This window comes from Pyrgilauda ruficollis, unplaced genomic scaffold (assembly GCF_017590135.1).
Source record: "Pyrgilauda ruficollis isolate IOZ18807 unplaced genomic scaffold, ASM1759013v1 scaffold230, whole genome shotgun sequence".
NCBI classification, from domain to species: Eukaryota; Metazoa; Chordata; class Aves; order Passeriformes; family Passeridae; genus Pyrgilauda; species Pyrgilauda ruficollis.
The window spans coordinates 12,749-29,043 of NW_024522540.1; the positions used below are offsets into that span (position 1 = coordinate 12,749).

The window sequence follows — 16,295 nt, forward strand, 5'->3', positions numbered from 1 at the left end:
TTTTTGTTTTTGTTTTTTTTTTTTTTTTTTTTTGCTTGTTTGTTTTTGTCCAGGTGAAAATCTTTTTTTTTGTGAGAAGGAGAAAGATAATTTTGGATGAGTTTCCTCCTTATTGAGTAGTTGAGAGGACTTGATGAACTCTGTGTTAGTAGGACCCCTTCCTGTGCATGCAGATGTGCTGCCTTACATTCTGTGAAGTGGCAACAAACATCTAAGTGTATATTCTTACAGGAGCTGCTTTTGATACTGTCTCGAGCTATTCTAAAATAAAATTTCTAAATAAATTGCTTAGCTGGCCTGATCCATTTCTAGTTCTAACAAAAGCCCAGCATTCTGAAAAATGCAAAATTAAGCAATTGAACAAAAATAAAATTACTGGAAATAGGAAAAGACTAAGGATTTTTTTTAAAGTACAGTAGCGTTTGAACATGTGATATACCAACAGGTAATTTGGGCTAATCCTCTCTGTCAAATTTTATTTCTGCTTCAGGAAAGGTGGCAAAATCCTTTGGAAATACTTAGGGCAATGGAAGAAGTGCCCTGCTTGCCTCGGTCCCTCCTGCTGCACTGAAGGGTAGCAGACAGTAGCAGTGGTTTGAATGGATCCTGCAGGAGGTGTGGGCTCTCCCAAACCCCACTGTCAGAGACTTTTATCTGAGCATGCTGCTGTTTCCAGGTTCCAAAAGAATTAGTCTTCTAAAAGAAGAGATTAGGCTGGTGAAGCCCTGGCTGGTTGAAATGTGCTGTTTGTGTTGATGGTGGCACATTCTGATTTGGAGGGCATGTTCTCACTGGGGCTGGTGGCCAAGGCTGCACTGCTTGTGCTTGTTTTCCAGCTGCACAGCAGCAGCTTGCCCAGAAGAAAAAGAAATGCTTCCAGTACTGTTTCATTTATCTTTTTAGCTATGATTGCAGTCATATTGGTATCACAAGATTTAGCTTTTAAAATTCGTGGAAAATATGAATAAAGCAATTGTGTTCTTGAGTGCTGCTGCTGGTGCTATGGCAGCGTTGAGTCACAGCAGTTCACTGTGATATTTTATGTAAAATATGTTTGTGCTCAGTGTATGGCGTCAGTTCTGTTTCCAAGGATGGAGACAATGGTGCAATTGAGACTGGTTTGTATCACACTTAAACCAAGTGGTATTTTCAATTTCTGCTATCAGTGCAACATTGGTGGTGTCTGATTAAAACTGTCTCTGCTGTTGCACAGACCCAAACCAGCCCTGTAGCATTTTTTTTTGGGTGGTTAGTAACTAAGTTGTACAAGGGCAGAATTGGATCATTGTGTCCTTTGCTTTCCACTAAAACTCTCTCAAACTTGGAGCCAACCTTTGGCCTTTCAGCCTGGACCTGTGCAGGACTGAGGTTTCATGTGGGGCAAAGGCTGTGTTGGCTCAGCTGAATGCTCCTGGTGAACGACGGGCCAAAATCCCTGGGCTCTGGGATACGTGTGTTAATCAAGAATGGCAATGATTTCTTTTGTCATTAAGTTGCGCCTCTGGTTGCTGCCCCAGAACTGGAGTGTTGGTTTCTTTCATAAGCAACTGGTTTCTGGTTGCTACCCCAGAACTGAGTGTTGCTTTGCTTGGTTTCTTTTTCTTTCTATCATCAGCTGGCTCTGCATCCCCTGGTTCTCTGTGGGGGAGTGTGCCTGTGCAGTTTGTGTCCAGAATTGCCTGTCATTGAGGAAACCATTTACAGGGCACAAGTTACCTGGAACACCTTGGTGCTTTCTCCTTTGCTCTGCTCTCTCCTTCTGTGGGTCACAGATCTCCTCACAGAGCTGGTTTTGAGGTGGCCAGAGGGTGGGACTCCCTGGGCTTTTATTTCTGGACACTTTGCACTCTCTGTGGGTATGTTTTCCTTTATAAAGTGTGTGAAACCTCAATTGCCAGTGCTTTGTTATTAATTGTCCAGCTGGAGTGAGGGAATTCCTCAGGGTGAACAGGTCATGGGGTATGAAAGTACTTGCATCAGTACAGCTTGTTCAGCTACATATCCAAAATAAACAATAACGTAGAGGTGCTGCTGCTACTGGTAATGAACTTTCATCTGTGCTGAAACAGAGGGCAACTAATTCAGCTTTGTATTTGCTAAATAACTTGAGAAGTTGGGTGGCACCTAATATGAAAAGAACAATTGTTTTACCTGGAAAAAATGACAGTTAGTATCCTTACAGTGTTTCCAAAGTGATGCATAGTGTAAACAAAACATTTCATATGTGCCACTGCTCCAATTGTGCATTTGCTGGAAGTTACTGAGTGTTTAGAAAGCCACCCTCGATGCCCAGCTGCACTGCCAGAAGGATTGTGAGAGTTTTGGGGCTGTTTTTTGCCCATGGAGGCCTGAAAGAAGTTGGAAAACAAGTTTTCTTAGGTTGCAGTTTAACTCTGTTGTTAGGTGGCTGCCTCTGGCTGGGCTTTGCCTGCTGTGAATTGACTCCACCGGGAGCAGCAGGGTGAGTACAGTGCTGGGGGCAGGGGGAAGGAGCTGTACATTTCACAGACAAATTTAGAGAGCAGTGTGGCAATTTCTCCTGAGCTCCCCTGCAGTGGCCTTATTAACCAGGTACTTTGCCACACAGCCCTCCCACTCAGTCATGTGGAAATGTCACTGTACAGTTAATTATTAATGGTGCTCAGGCCTGGAACAGCCTGTGCTGCTCCAGGTTGTCACAGCGTGCCAAGTCGGTCGTGCTCCTGAGTTTGCCTAGCCCGAGAAGGCTGGAGATGTAATTTTGAGGAGTGGAGAGCATTGCTACACTTAGGTGAATGTTAGCAAGATGTTAACCAGAGGTGCCTCATTTTCCTGAAACACATCTGCTTGGTTCCCTGCTCTGTTTCTGTACAGAGAAGCTTGTCTGTGGGGGGACAAACTGAAGTGCCTCCTGTCCACTGACATTACTTTGTGAAAATATACTTGTTAATTTATTTGAAGGAATAAACAATGAATTTACTTAGTTGAAATGTGTTTGCTTCATTACTTTGTTGATACTTTTTTCAGAAGCCCAGAATACACTCTTAACTCTGGTCAGAAGTCACAGGTTTTGTATGGTTTCATGTTTAATAAGCAGAGTTTTCCCAGTTCTCTCTCCTTCAAACCAAGAGGATTGGTTCCTTAGAAGGGAGCCTTTCTAGAGGGGCTAACAGTTGGTAGGTGTTTTGGGACAGCCTTTCTTGTGCACATTCCCTGCAGGACTCACTAGCAGTGAGGTGGGATGCAGCAGCCTCCAGCTGCAGAATACAAGCTGGAGAACTCCAGAGCCAAATTGAGCTTGTGTGTACCACTGCCCAGGAGCAGGCACGGGCCTGGAGTGAGGTTGTGACACTTTCCTTGCACTTGGGGAAGGAGAAGAGGGCTTTAAAAAGATATCTGTGGCAACTTGTCTGAGGCTAAAACTGAAAGTCAAGTGGGAAGTTACTCCGTGGCTGCCTGTGTTACTGTCACCTGGAAATGGCACTTTGCAGTCCTTCTGATGCTTTTGCTTGCTGTGCTTTTCTTTGCATCCTGGAGGGGTCTTGTAGTGCACACATTTGGTTTTTATTTTAAATTAAATTTAACTGGAAGATGTGCACCAGCTCCTTATGTGTGTTAGGGCTCAAGTAACCTCCCTGAAATGAGCACAGATGATTTTTTCTTTCCTTTAGCACTTGTTTGGCTTTCCTTTAGAGTTGTTTGGCTCTACACATCCCTCTCTTATTCTGCTGCTGGGCTTGTTCATGTAGGTGCAGTCTGACCAGCTTCAGTTTGTATGAGGAAGCAGGACCAGTCTCATTAACAAGTATGCAGAAAGATGTATGAACTCAGTGAAATGTTTTGTGACAGAGGAAAAGAAAGATCCACTCTCTGCTAGGTGAAAATGTGCTGTGTATTATTTTCTTTTGCTGGGAGTCCTGGTTTAAAAAAAAAAGGGCAACAAAAAACCTGCAACACAATAACTCTATTCTTTCAGGTGTAGCTATTTATAGGATTGCATTGTAATCCAAATACCTCAAAATCGTTTAAAAAAAAAGCTTCTGAACCCCACAAACAAATCAACCCAGTAAGAAAAACAGAATCAAAGAACCACACCATCCCCAACCACAAAAAAACCCTCAACCCCAAACCAACAGAAACCCCCTTAGAACACAGCAGTGCTGTTGCAGTAGAGGGTGTTGGGGTATTTTCCTTTTCTCTTCAAGGTTTGTTGTGCAGCTCTGCCATCTGTGGGGGTTTGTTTTCATCTGGGTGGGGGGAAATTAGTTCTGTTTGTCAACTTAGCTTCTCAAAGCAAAGGCCTCCGACAGCTGGTTGCATTGGATAGTTCCACGCTGTTCTGATGGATTTCATTCCTTGTAGGGTGGGTAGAGTGTGCTTCTGTTTGAAATGATGTGCAAAGACCAAAATGTGGTCTTTGGCACATAGTGAAAAGTGGCAAAAACCTCTGCCACACACTCACAGTGCTCTAAAATGCCTTCTGAACACTGTGAGTGTGTGGCAGAGGTCTTTAAGCAGTCTCGGGTGTAGGATGCTGCAGAGTTTTATGTGCCTGTTTCACAGAATTCACTGGTTATGTGAAGATACTGTAGCTTCTCCAAATGACACTGGCATCTAAAAGTGTGTGTTTAGAAAAAGACAAGCAAAATGATAGGAGCAATGAAGAAGTGTTTAGGGGAAGGTAAGAAATTAGATGATTGTACAAGTCTGTTTTCATTTGTGTGGAGTAAAATTTTATTTTATTAGTTCAGTCTCTAATGATTTTACCAAAGGTTGTTCTTCCAGGTTATGTTATCTCTCCTATTTAATGGCCAATTTTCTTTTTTTTTAGTGGGTTTTTTTTTTTGAGTTGCTAAAAATGTTCTTGTAATAACTCAGTAAACACTTCTTATCTGTGAACAGAGCTGTTACTGTGGTCGGAGTTCAGGGTCGTGGAGTTAGTCCTGTAAGAAACACACTAACCCCAAAAGATGATAGTCTAGTTTTTCTTATCCAACTGAAATTAATATTGAAGAGAAAGCTGGGACTGTGTTCCTCCAGACCTTCTGGACTGGTTTGAACAGCATGAGCTCTAGAAAATTTACATATTTTTAAATGCCAGTGGTCCTCACAGGCTCAGTGAGCCTCTGGTCCCTCCAGTTCTCATGCTGTGCTGTCCTGTCTTCTAAAACCATCCTTAATTTCAGTGTAGCTTTTTCAAAGTACTTATCATCATCATCTAGTGCCCTCAGCTTTGGTGACGTGCTTACACAGGGAAATCCCTTCTCCAGAGGTTCAGTGGAGCAGGATTTTTGCTGTCAGGTAGATCCAGGGCAGGTTGACCTGCTGGGGCTGCTGCGGCTTGGCCAGATTGTCACCTGTGGGCCAGGTGTCCCCACTCCCTCCTGCCTGGAAGTGCATGGGACCTTTTCCTGCCCAGGGGCTTCGTGGTGGGGCTGTGCCTCTGGGCCTGCCCAGCATTTGGGCTTGTCTGTGAGTCAGGAAAGTCCTTCTGGTCATCTGAACCACCCCCTGTCAGCAAACTGGGATAACACACTAGTGTGTCCTGGAGAAGTTTCTCTTCTCTGAAGCGTAAATGTTTTGGAGTTTGAATATCTTATTTGTTTCATGCACATGTGTATCAAAAAGTGAGGGGATTGTGGTGAACGAGCAAGCAGAGTATTTTGTAGTGGGAACCCCTGAAAGGTTTTAAGAAGAAAACCCCCAAACATTATTTTGATATTTTAGTGTCTTTGGCAGATGTGGTATTCGAGTCATCCCAGAACTGGAGGAGTAGTGAGGTGCTGATAGAAGGTTTGGCTTGGCCTGAGCTGTGCAGGTGCCACTGGAAGCTCCAGAGGGGCTTGGATGTATGTGTTTTCTGGGGCAGGCAGTGAGGGCTGAATTTTGGATATTGATCATAATTATTTAAATATAATTATGATAGAAAACGCAGTAAGATCTCCTAGTCAACAGTAATGCTTATGCACTTTGTAGTGGGGCACATTATATAGGAGAGAAGTCAAGAGCTTGGGGAATTTTTTGCTGTGTTTTGAGGTTAGTAGTTAGTGTTAAATCCTTGGTGTGGAGCAGGAGGCCAGTGGCAGGAGAGCCCAGCTGTTTTCTGACTGTCTGCAGCTTTCTACATTGTCTGGCTCTGAGAAAACAACTTTGGAAAGGAGAGGGCTTTGAAGTTTTCTTCTTCAGCTGGGACAAAACCCATTAGAGGATTCTAAACTGAGGTGTTGGTATGATTATTTTAATTGCTCTTAAGATGTCTAAATTTTCATTTGCATAAATCAAATCACAGCTTCAGAATAATTATGCTGTGTTTTTGGTTAGTTTTCATTTGATCAGAGTCACTGCAATGTCTAGCTCAAGTTTTATGTGACTCATCTGCAATTTAAATACCTATTACCAGAATTTTCATGTGCTTGGTATGATTAAGTGATCTAATTAAGGTATTATTGTATTGAATTTATCTCTGGGAGCTGATCAGACTGGTATAAACCATAACTTCCCTGAAACCTTATAGTTACACTGGGGTCCATCCAGAGCCTTTTTCTGAGTGTTTAGCTTAACTACATGACAGAGGAGTTTAAGGCTGGTGTTTGACAGGTCTGGAAGGGGATACTAGGTCAGTGCATAGAGGACACCTGGAAGGTAAACTCAGTGCCTCTAGCTCCATGACTCTGTCACTGATACACAAATTTCTGCAGCAGGGTGGACCAGAGCTCAAGGAGAGCACCTGCCTTTGGTGAATGGATTAGGTTACTGTATGTGTAAGTTACTGGAACCTTGTCGTTGTTTATGTGTACATACCCATGCCCCCTGAGTTATTTTGGGCCCCATCACATGGCTTGATCACTTTCATTTTCATCCCAGTGAAATTCGTTGGTCTGTGGCAGTTGTGACATTTGTCTGTTCTTGGAAGGCTGCTGGTGTTTACAGTGACTAGGTTGGATACCTTGTGTAACAGGTAGCATTGACTCACAGTTACGAATTCATGAGTTATTTTATGTCATCGTTGCTAAACATTTGAATTGGTTTTTCAGTGGTGTTACTGAACACTGTGCTCCTTTTGTGTGCAGAAATGGTGGGAGGTTTTAAATGAAAGTTGAGTTTAATAGCACAAAGGTAGAACCCCGGTTGAAAAATGCCATGTAGTGCTGTGCTGCAGCCTGTCTCAGTCCTGTGCAACCAGCTGAAGCACTTAACTGCAGCAACCTGCTTCTGCTAAAGTCCTCCTGTGGGCACTGGTAAAGCGTGAGGCCTTGTTCTGCCACAAGAAACTAAATATAAAACAACTTCAGACCTGCTCATTTGGAGAACATAATTGTGTCCTGATTTTTCTTTTAGAAGTAGCAGCTGTTGGAAAGCTTGGGAATGTGCACATTTTTTACTTGTTTTCTTTTTCTCTCCCCCTGTAGGTATGGCCTCACAAGTCTTGGTCTATCCACCATATGTTTATCAAACCCAGTCAAGTGCCTTTTGTAGTGTGAAGAAACTGAAACTAGAACCAAGCAGTTGTGTGTACCACGAAAGAACCTACCCGCAAATCTATGTGAATGGTAAAAACTTTGGAATTTCCCCCCACAGGGTTAGTACTTTCTTTCAGACTAAAAACCCATTTGATAGACCTCGAGGACAGAGCTTTTGGTTGCAGTCAAATGCTGTTGCTTTAAAAAATACTGCAGGTGCTACAAAAGCGTTGGCAGCGTGGCCGCAGCAACCTCAGCTGGAGGCGCCTGGGGCTGGGACGCAGGGGAGCCGGTCGGATATCCTGGAAGGAGCCCAGCGATGTGGATTGAAGCGTAAGAGCGAGGAGCTGGAGAACCAGAGCGGCACGATGCAGATCGTTGACGAGCTGTCCATCCTGCCCGCAATGCTGCAGAGCGGCGTGGCCAACCCGGTGACGGTGGTGGCCACGGCCGCCGCGTCCAAGCAGGGCGGTACCGGCGGGGACGGGGATTACCAGCTGGTGCAGCACGAGGTGTTGTGCTCGGTGAAAAACACCTACGAGGTTCTTGATTTCCTGGGACGAGGGACCTTTGGACAAGTAGTCAAGTGCTGGAAAAGGGGGACGAATGAGATCGTGGCGATCAAAATCTTGAAGAATCATCCTTCGTACGTGCGCCAAGGGCAGATAGAAGTGAGCATCTTAGCGAGGCTAAGCACTGAAAATGCTGATGAATTTAACTTTGTGAGAGCCTACGAATGCTTTCAGCATCGTAACCACACCTGTCTGGTTTTTGAGATGTTGGAACAGAATTTGTACGACTTCCTGAAACAAAACAAATTCAGCCCTCTGCAACTGAAAGTAATAAGGCCTATTCTGCAACAGGTGGCCACTGCACTGAAAAAACTAAAAAGTCTGGGTTTAATCCATGCTGACCTCAAACCAGAGAACATTATGTTGGTGGATCCTGTTCGGCAGCCTTACCGGGTCAAAGTCATAGACTTTGGGTCTGCCAGCCATGTATCAAAGACTATTTGTTCAACTTATTTACAATCTCGGTATTACAGGTAGGTGTCTTCTGCGTTGGGTTTTTTACCTGTTATGGAACAAGGTTTTAGCATTTCTTAAAGCTAATGGCTTAAATAATTGCTCCTCCAGGTAACTAGTAAGAATAATTTGGGAAAGATAATGAGAAAATTCTGTAGTTGGTTGCCATTTTGAATGTGAATACTTACTTTGAATGTTTTTATAGTGTTGTCTTTTTCCTGGAAGTATGTTTTGTTTTGCTCTCTGAAGACATCACTTACTGCTATTTTGAGACCTCTGAGACTGTTCAAAAGGAAAAGAAAAAAACTTATCTTTCACTTGTTTAGGATGCCTTTCCAGCCTTCCTAACATGATGGATTTTTTTTCCTGTAAGCAGCTGGACAGTGTCCTAGAAGTGCCATGTTTCTATATCCTGTTGCCAAAGATTATGTAAATGCCTGTGTTTTTCTCCAGCACTTGTAAATATTTTCCCTAGTTCTTAGAAACTCCATTCTGACTGAGTGCCTTCAGCAGCTGTGGAGTTCAGTAAACTTCTGGAGTCAGAGAGTCATAGGATGCTTAAAGGATGTTCAGGGTGATACCAGAAGGGCATTTAAAGTGATTTTGGTGTATGGTTGCATTCTGCTTTTGCCTGAAAATGGATGTATGTTTTTAGTAGTTTTGTTTGTTTTTTTTTTTTTAAATAGTTACCCAATTTTTTTTGAATAGTTACCCAATCCACTTGACATTTAAAAATTATCAATATTTAGTCCTTTTGTTTTCCTTATAAGCTAAACTTGTCTTGACTGAAGATCTTTTAGTTCTGCTTTGCATCATTGTCTGTGTATTGCCTGTCTGTTGATTAAGAAGCTAGTAAACTAGGACAATGAGTACTTGGAAGAAAATTTTAAATATTTTACAGCTATTCATGCTGGAAAGGAAGACTTGTGCACTGCAGTTCTAGGCTTGATGAAATTAGTGATTGGAGTTCATGCCAGAGGAATCTATTTTTTGACTGTAGCTTGTAAACAAGAAGGCTTCATGTGCAGTGCTCACATAAAATATTCTAATTCATCACCTGCATTCTCTATTACTTAATTGCAAACTGCAGCAGAGGATTTAAAAACTTCATGAAGTTCATAAACAGAAAACTAAATTGGGAAACGTTATGGATTGATGCATGTTCACATTATACAAAAATATATACAAGAGGGAATAAAAAGTTAAGTAACTTGGGAGTTCATTTTGGCGTAAAAGCTGTGATAAATTTTTGTGTAAAATGAAAAGATACTGTAGTTTTGGGCCTCTCAGGACAAATCAGGTCAGGCTTGCAAAGATGGATGGAATTCTTAGAGGCTCCAGACAAGTGCAAAGGTCTTACCTTGAGCTGGTCTGTGCGGAATCAGAATCTGGCAGATACTCAAGGTGCATCGTCTGAGAATGTTTCCCTACCTATTTTGGCTTTTTTATTTATTGAAGCAATTACAGATTATTCTAAACTATTGCCATTTTTCACTCCTTTCTCCCCAAGAACAGAGGGGAGGCTGTGGACAGCCAGGCTGGGTGGTCCTATTGTAGTACTTGAGCCTCAACTAACTACTTTCAGCATTTTTTTTCTGGTTCAGATGGCTCAATAGACATGATATTGTTCGTTTTTAGTTGCCTGCATAAAAATGCAGTAGCTGTAGTTGTGTTTTATTTGGCTTGGTGTTGCTTTGCAACTCTCAATAGAATTCTGGCACGCTTATGGGTTTGGGCAGGTCCGTTGCTGGCAGGATCAGTGTGCAACTCCTTGGCATTTTGGATGCTTGTATTGCACTCAAATGTGAATAAGTGGGGCTCCCTGTGGGTGTTTCTTCAAAATATTATCCCCCAAGAATAAGATAAGGTTTGTGGGTGCATGTCCTTGTCTTGCCTTAATGCTTAATGTTGAATGATATGGACTCGTATGGTGTGTGCACCTAAAATTTCCTAGTAACTTATGCTTAGGTGCTTTGTAAATATTCTGGTTTCAGTAGATCATATTCTTTGTTTTATATAGTTTTATAATCCTTCTATAAAGTAGCATCTAAGTCAGAAATGTTTGAAAATAAAAAGAAATAAAATGGTTAGGGCCCATCTACTTGAGGGTTTTTTTTTTAATATCTAAATATTGGTTGAGATAATTTTGAAAAAAAAAAAAAGACAAAACCAAACAGCTATGCTTCAAAATTACTTTCAGCACAAGTTTTTATTTCTGAACAGGTTTTCAGCATGCTGGATTTCGTCATGATGTGTAGCTCTCTATCAGTTGTGTGATTCAAACTAACTTGGTGTAGACTGGCAGTTCCTGAAAATTTCTTTTTGTTCCATTGGAAGCACCAGACTAGTGCAAATAATAGCAGAAAATAGGGATTTGATTCAAAAGGTTTTAAAATAGATGATTCTGGGGAAATCTGAAGTGAAAAGTCTTCCATAAGGAGAAGGGCCTTCAGAGAATATCTTGTATTGAGATGACATTTTGTTAAGAGAGGTTGTGCTTTTGGTCAAGCAAATAAGGAGCAGTTACATATAAAATATAACTGTACTTAAATGCTTTTTGTATTAGAAGAGCCTGGAAGTGGTAGTGCAGGTTTGACCTTTTTGACAAAGACATGTTGATACAAGTTCTACAAAACTGAATAAAGAGGAAAGGTTGTTTGGTGGTGGTGGTGGTTTTTGGTTTTGTTTTGTTGTTTTTGTTTGTTGTTTTTTTTCCCCACTCTGATAATTTCTTCTGGTTTTTTGTTCCTGGGACCATAGTGACCTAATGATCATGAGAACAGAGGATGCCCCAATGTCCAGTGTTAGGATGTTTATTTTGAATTCTAGTGTCACTATTTTGCATCTGTAAGAGGAAGTGAGTAATGAGTTGGAAAATTTAGTAATAAGAGGATTAGGACTTAAGGAGGGGAACATAATATAGCCAGGTGAATGGATAATGGGCTGACTTACCTTAGCCTATGGCAGAAGGAGAGGTTACCTAATGATGGCTGTTGGAGATATTAGGGTACTTTGGTATGAAAAGAGGTCCTAAACAAGTGAGACTAGCTGAATTTTAAAAGGGTGTAAGCAAGCAGAAAAATGGAGACAGACTGTATGAAGTGATAATGACTTGATGTTTTCCTGTTTCTGTTTCAGCTTTGTCAAGCAAAGAGAAAATAAGAAAATGGTTAAAAGAAGTATGAAAAATAGATTTTGACATTTTGTTACCTTTTGGAAGCTCCTGTTTGTTACATTGCTAGAAATTGTCGAGTATGGGTGTGAATAAATACTAGCTATGATACATTGTCTGGAGTCAGATGATTTTTTTACTTGTATTAAAGATCAGATGTTATTCTAAATGCTCTTTCCTGGAAAGGCAGTGTCTGTGCTTACATGCTCTTTTTATGCTGGTCTGTATTTTAATAGCTGTGGACTAGAGAGATCTGGTATTTGAAGCTCTTTTCTGCTTCTGGCCTCACACATTAAGACTGCTGACCTTTTATGAGTGATCTAAGGAGGTAAATAACTAAGCAGTGTGTACATTTTCAAAAGAAAATACCCTTACATACAGCGTAGGTGATCAAGCTTTTGTCATTTATGGAAATGGTATGAGGAGTGTGTTGCTGTCCTTTTGGTCAACTGTGCCCCAAATCCTGAGAAGGGGAGTGTTGCATCCCAAACAGAAAGCAGTGCAGGCTGTGGAGGAGGAGAATCAAAACATCTGTTTCTAAGTCTGGTCTCTTGTGCTCATTTGGCAAGGCAGAACGTTTTCCCAGGGCATGATGTTCCTCTCTCTGGAAATCATTTTCCTTTGTTTTGCCTCTTTCCTGAGGTGAGACGCATTTGGGAAAGCAGGTATGAGAAGAGAGGCTTCAGAATGGCTGTCTGCAATTAGCAGTAGCCTCCAAGAGGAGTGGAGTGAAATGGTCAAGGTGGTGCTGCCCATCTGCTTCAGGGAGCCAGGTCACCTTCCTTTCTGTTGCCATGGGAAGCAGTGGCCTCCTCAGTGTATGGCATTCAGAGGTAACTCTTCAGGGAATTACTGCTCGGTTTTATTTCAAAGGGGAATCACCTTCCTATTGATTTCATTTGGGTTGCTTTCCTAAGGGGATTTTGAGAATGAGTCTTCAGTAAACCTTACCAAACTCATCATTCATAAAATCCCTGTAAAGCTGTGGATCTGACAGTAACCATTGCAGGCGTAGGGGTGACTGTGGTACTTCATTGCAGGCTCCTGCAGCACAGCCCCCAAAGGGAGTTCAGCAGTGGCTCATCATCAGCCCCTGTGGCTGCCTCCATGGTTATTTCATCTCCTGTCTCCAAAGGAAACATCATCACCTTTGTGCTCTGTCAGATTATATTGCTGGTAGAGTGCGGCTGCAAGCTTGACTGAAAATGTGTTGTGAGGATAAATGATGCCTTGTGCAGGCTGACCTAGAACAGAGGCTGGACAGAGTTAAAGAATAAAACAGGGAGGGATTTATTCAAAGGATCTCCTCCATGGATCCACCTTGGGCAGCACAAGAGCCCAGCCAGGGCTGCACCCAAGATGAACCCAAATGGTCCCAAAATGCACGAGTGCTCATGGGGTCTCTCCCTGGGATCAGCTCTGCTCCATGTGCACATTGCAGTTCAGTGTCCAATTCCAGCTCAGCCCCTGCACTCCCATCCTGCTTGTTTTTCTCTCTCCAGCCCACGGGGTTTGTGCTCTTGGGGCTGAGATTGGGATCATTGGTCCTTGGTGCCCAGCTGGGGCAGGAAATTGTTTTGTCTCCCTGCTCTGTGCACAGAGCTCACCATGCCCTGATGTGAAGCCCAGACCCACACACTGAAGCAGCACAGAATGTGAAAAATAGAAAAGCTGAAACCTGAGCCATCATAAGCCCTTGGTTTCCCATCCAAAGGATGTTCCTTTTGGCATCCAGGGGTCTGCAGGCAGACTGTTGTTTAGCATAGCCAAATTCATTGGGAAAACAAAGCGAGCGGGAAGCAATAGAAGTGATCTCCAGATCAAAGTGGGCACTAGCTGGACCCCATAGGCTGGTGGGCAGCTGCAGTGGTGTGGCAGAATGGAAAGTGTCTGGTCAGTAAGAGATGCTTGTAGCTCAGAAATGTTTTTCTGTTCCACTGGTGACAGCAGTAAAATACGATCCTGGGTATTCAGCAGTGCACTCATAAGGAAAAGCAAGTGATGTGAGTAGATGCACTCCGTGCAGACACCCCATTCCAGAGCTGGACAGTGATATTCTCCCTCCAGCCTTCCAACTAAGGGTAGTGCCTAATCAACAGACTCGTTCCAGACAAAATGCCAAATGTCAATAGTGTTGCAACGGAGCTCAGAGAGATGGAAAAATTGCTATTGGATGTGTTCCTGGTGGCAGAGAGCAGGCTTTTCCCCCTCTCCTTCTCTTACCCTCCTCTCCCATGGAGATCAGAGAGGACAGAGGAGAAGTGATAATAATTGTGTTCTGTGGTCACAGCACTGTTTTCACTTGCCCAGTCAGTTCTGCTGCAGCTCAAAGAGTGATTTGGTCTGATATGGGCTCTTCTGTTTTAAAGGGTTTTGGAAGAAGAATAAAGTAGTTGAGCTGTGTGGTTTAATTACTACCCCTGAGCTGGGCTCAGCAAGGGCTCTGTGCATGCTCTGAAGCTATTACAGCAGGACAGCTTTTTATTTATGACTTTTGCAGCTTCATGCTAAGTTTCAGAATAAACCACCATCAGCTTATGCTGGTTTTCCCCCCCCCCTCAAATTTAAGCAATTTACTTGACTTTTTGTTCTCCTTTCTTACATGCATTCCTTCAAAATTAGAAAAAAATTCTCATGGCCATAAGTTCCCAAAGAGGCTTGTTTTCTCCCTGTCCTTTCTAACTTGGTCCTTGTCACTCCAGGGACTCCTAAGAACATGGAGTGACAGTGACTCTCCCTGGAGTGGCTTTTGGAAATTGAATGTTTTCTCTCTGTAGGTTGGGCTTGTCAGCAGGATGGGTTGTTATGCCTCAGTGACACAACTGCTTCATCCCAGCAGACCATTATCTTCCCCTGATATCAGATCAGTATACAACTTCTGTATGTTTCAAATAGCAGTTAAAAACCTGTACACAAATAAACATATCTCTTAATATACAGCTTTTCTTTAAAGCAGTGAGCAAGGGGAGAAGTTGCGCAAAACTGACATCTCGGGAAGCAACTGCCTTTTCAAGTTCACCCATTGCTGTCACATACTTGAAGCTTCTAAATGAGCTTTATCTAGAGTGGGGTGTCTTGGGGTGTTTTTCTTCTTTCACAATGCCTAAAATTCTTGCTCAGTGTTTATTAAATTTTGGGGTTGATAAATTTAAATAAGAAGCAAAGCTCTGTTAATCAATTGATTTTTCTGTCAATTCGGGAGGCGCGGTGCGAGAACAAGCTAAAAATGCCTCTGTAAACAACTTCCACTTCAACATGCTAGCAGATGTTATTCTATCACTTTGAACTGTGCATCACTGAAGTGTATTGGGATATCTTAAAATAGTCAGGGGTGGTGGCCAGACACGGTAGACTTCTATAGATGGTGAGGCTGTTTCGCTGCTGCAGTGAAATAAGCCAGAAGTACATGCTGCTGAGGTCGTTGGCTTGCTCAAGGTCAGCCTGTTCAAAGTCAGCTGCTCTGCTGTGAGCATGGTTACTGTCAGGGGTATATATAAGAGAGTCCTGATAATGTAAGGAATTGCTGTTACAAGTGAATTGGGACACTTCACAATTTTTTTCCCCCTCTTTAAAGTCGCAGAGCTGCGGCTGCTGGTTTATTTCCTTATCGGAGCAAGCGGAACTTAGTGTCAAGATAAGCTTTTGTGGCTTGTGTCTGTGAACAAATTGTTTCATTGATTTGGCAAGACTTTGTTTGTACTTTTTGCATACTGTTCATTAATTGTTTTATTGAATTCCCGTTTTAAACTTCTGCTTCATGATTAATAGGGCCGAACAAAAACCCATTACGAGCATCATCCAGGAGTGGCAATCTTAGCTCATCCTAACTTCATGTTTATGAAGCTATTTAATAACAAATGTATTTTCAATTCTCTCATTGTTTTCTGGTCAACATAACGTGGTCTCTAATACCTTATTATTCTCTGTTCATAGGAGCAGAAAACAAGAGTAGATGTGTGGGTTTTTGGTTTCATGTTTGGCATTTTTTTTAAAGTTCTGTAGAAAAGAGTGTCAGGGTTACTGTAATTTTGCAGGTTTTTGTGGGTTTTTTGGGTTTGGGTTGTTTTTTGTTTTTTTTTTTTAAATCCTGTCTGAAGATCCACGGGAGGCTCATGGGGATGGGAGTGCATGAAATGTCATCCTGCCTTCAGGTTGGGTTTTTTCCTGAGCTAGAGATTTTCTGAGTAACATAAGCTGGGATAACACGTGGAGCATTTGAAGGTACCATGTACCTGCTGGAGAGTCTAGTAATGTCAGCCCAGATTCCAAGTTAATCATGGTGGCTGGAGCAGCAATGTGAATCAGAGTTCAGATGAGAGTTCACTTAGTCTTTAGGTTGCTTCAGTTTAACAGAAGGGAAAATCTTTCATGATTTTCAAGGCAAAAGAGCTCTTGGTTCTTGTTCTATTTCCTTTTTGCTGAGCTTGAATGATAGACCTGTTTGCCGTGGCTGAAGTTTTGGGCAGCAGCTTTTATTTTTCACACATTAAAATAGATCTACTGAAATGTGATCCTTTTTTTTTTCACTGCACTGATATTTAAGTCCCAAAGATCTGTTCCTCATACATCTGTGCGTACGTGAGCGTGGCTATATCAGATATCTCACTTGCAGAAAATATCAGTGGTAGCTGCAGTGCTACCATTTGGAAATGCTAATAT

General features: G+C 42.3%; 1 protein-coding gene across 2 annotated transcripts in view; it reads left to right on the forward strand.

The window, feature by feature from the left end:
• HIPK3 (homeodomain interacting protein kinase 3) overlaps positions 1–16,295 on the forward strand; it is a 67,040-nt gene that overhangs the window by 7,580 nt on the left and 43,165 nt on the right. For both annotated transcript variants that reach the window (XM_041469385.1, XM_041469386.1), the window contains exon 2: positions 7,389–8,484. In XM_041469385.1, the coding sequence (XP_041325319.1) occupies positions 7,391–8,484 (1,094 nt within the window). In that variant the 5' untranslated portion in view covers positions 7,389–7,390. The remainder of the gene's footprint in view (positions 1–7,388; positions 8,485–16,295) is intronic.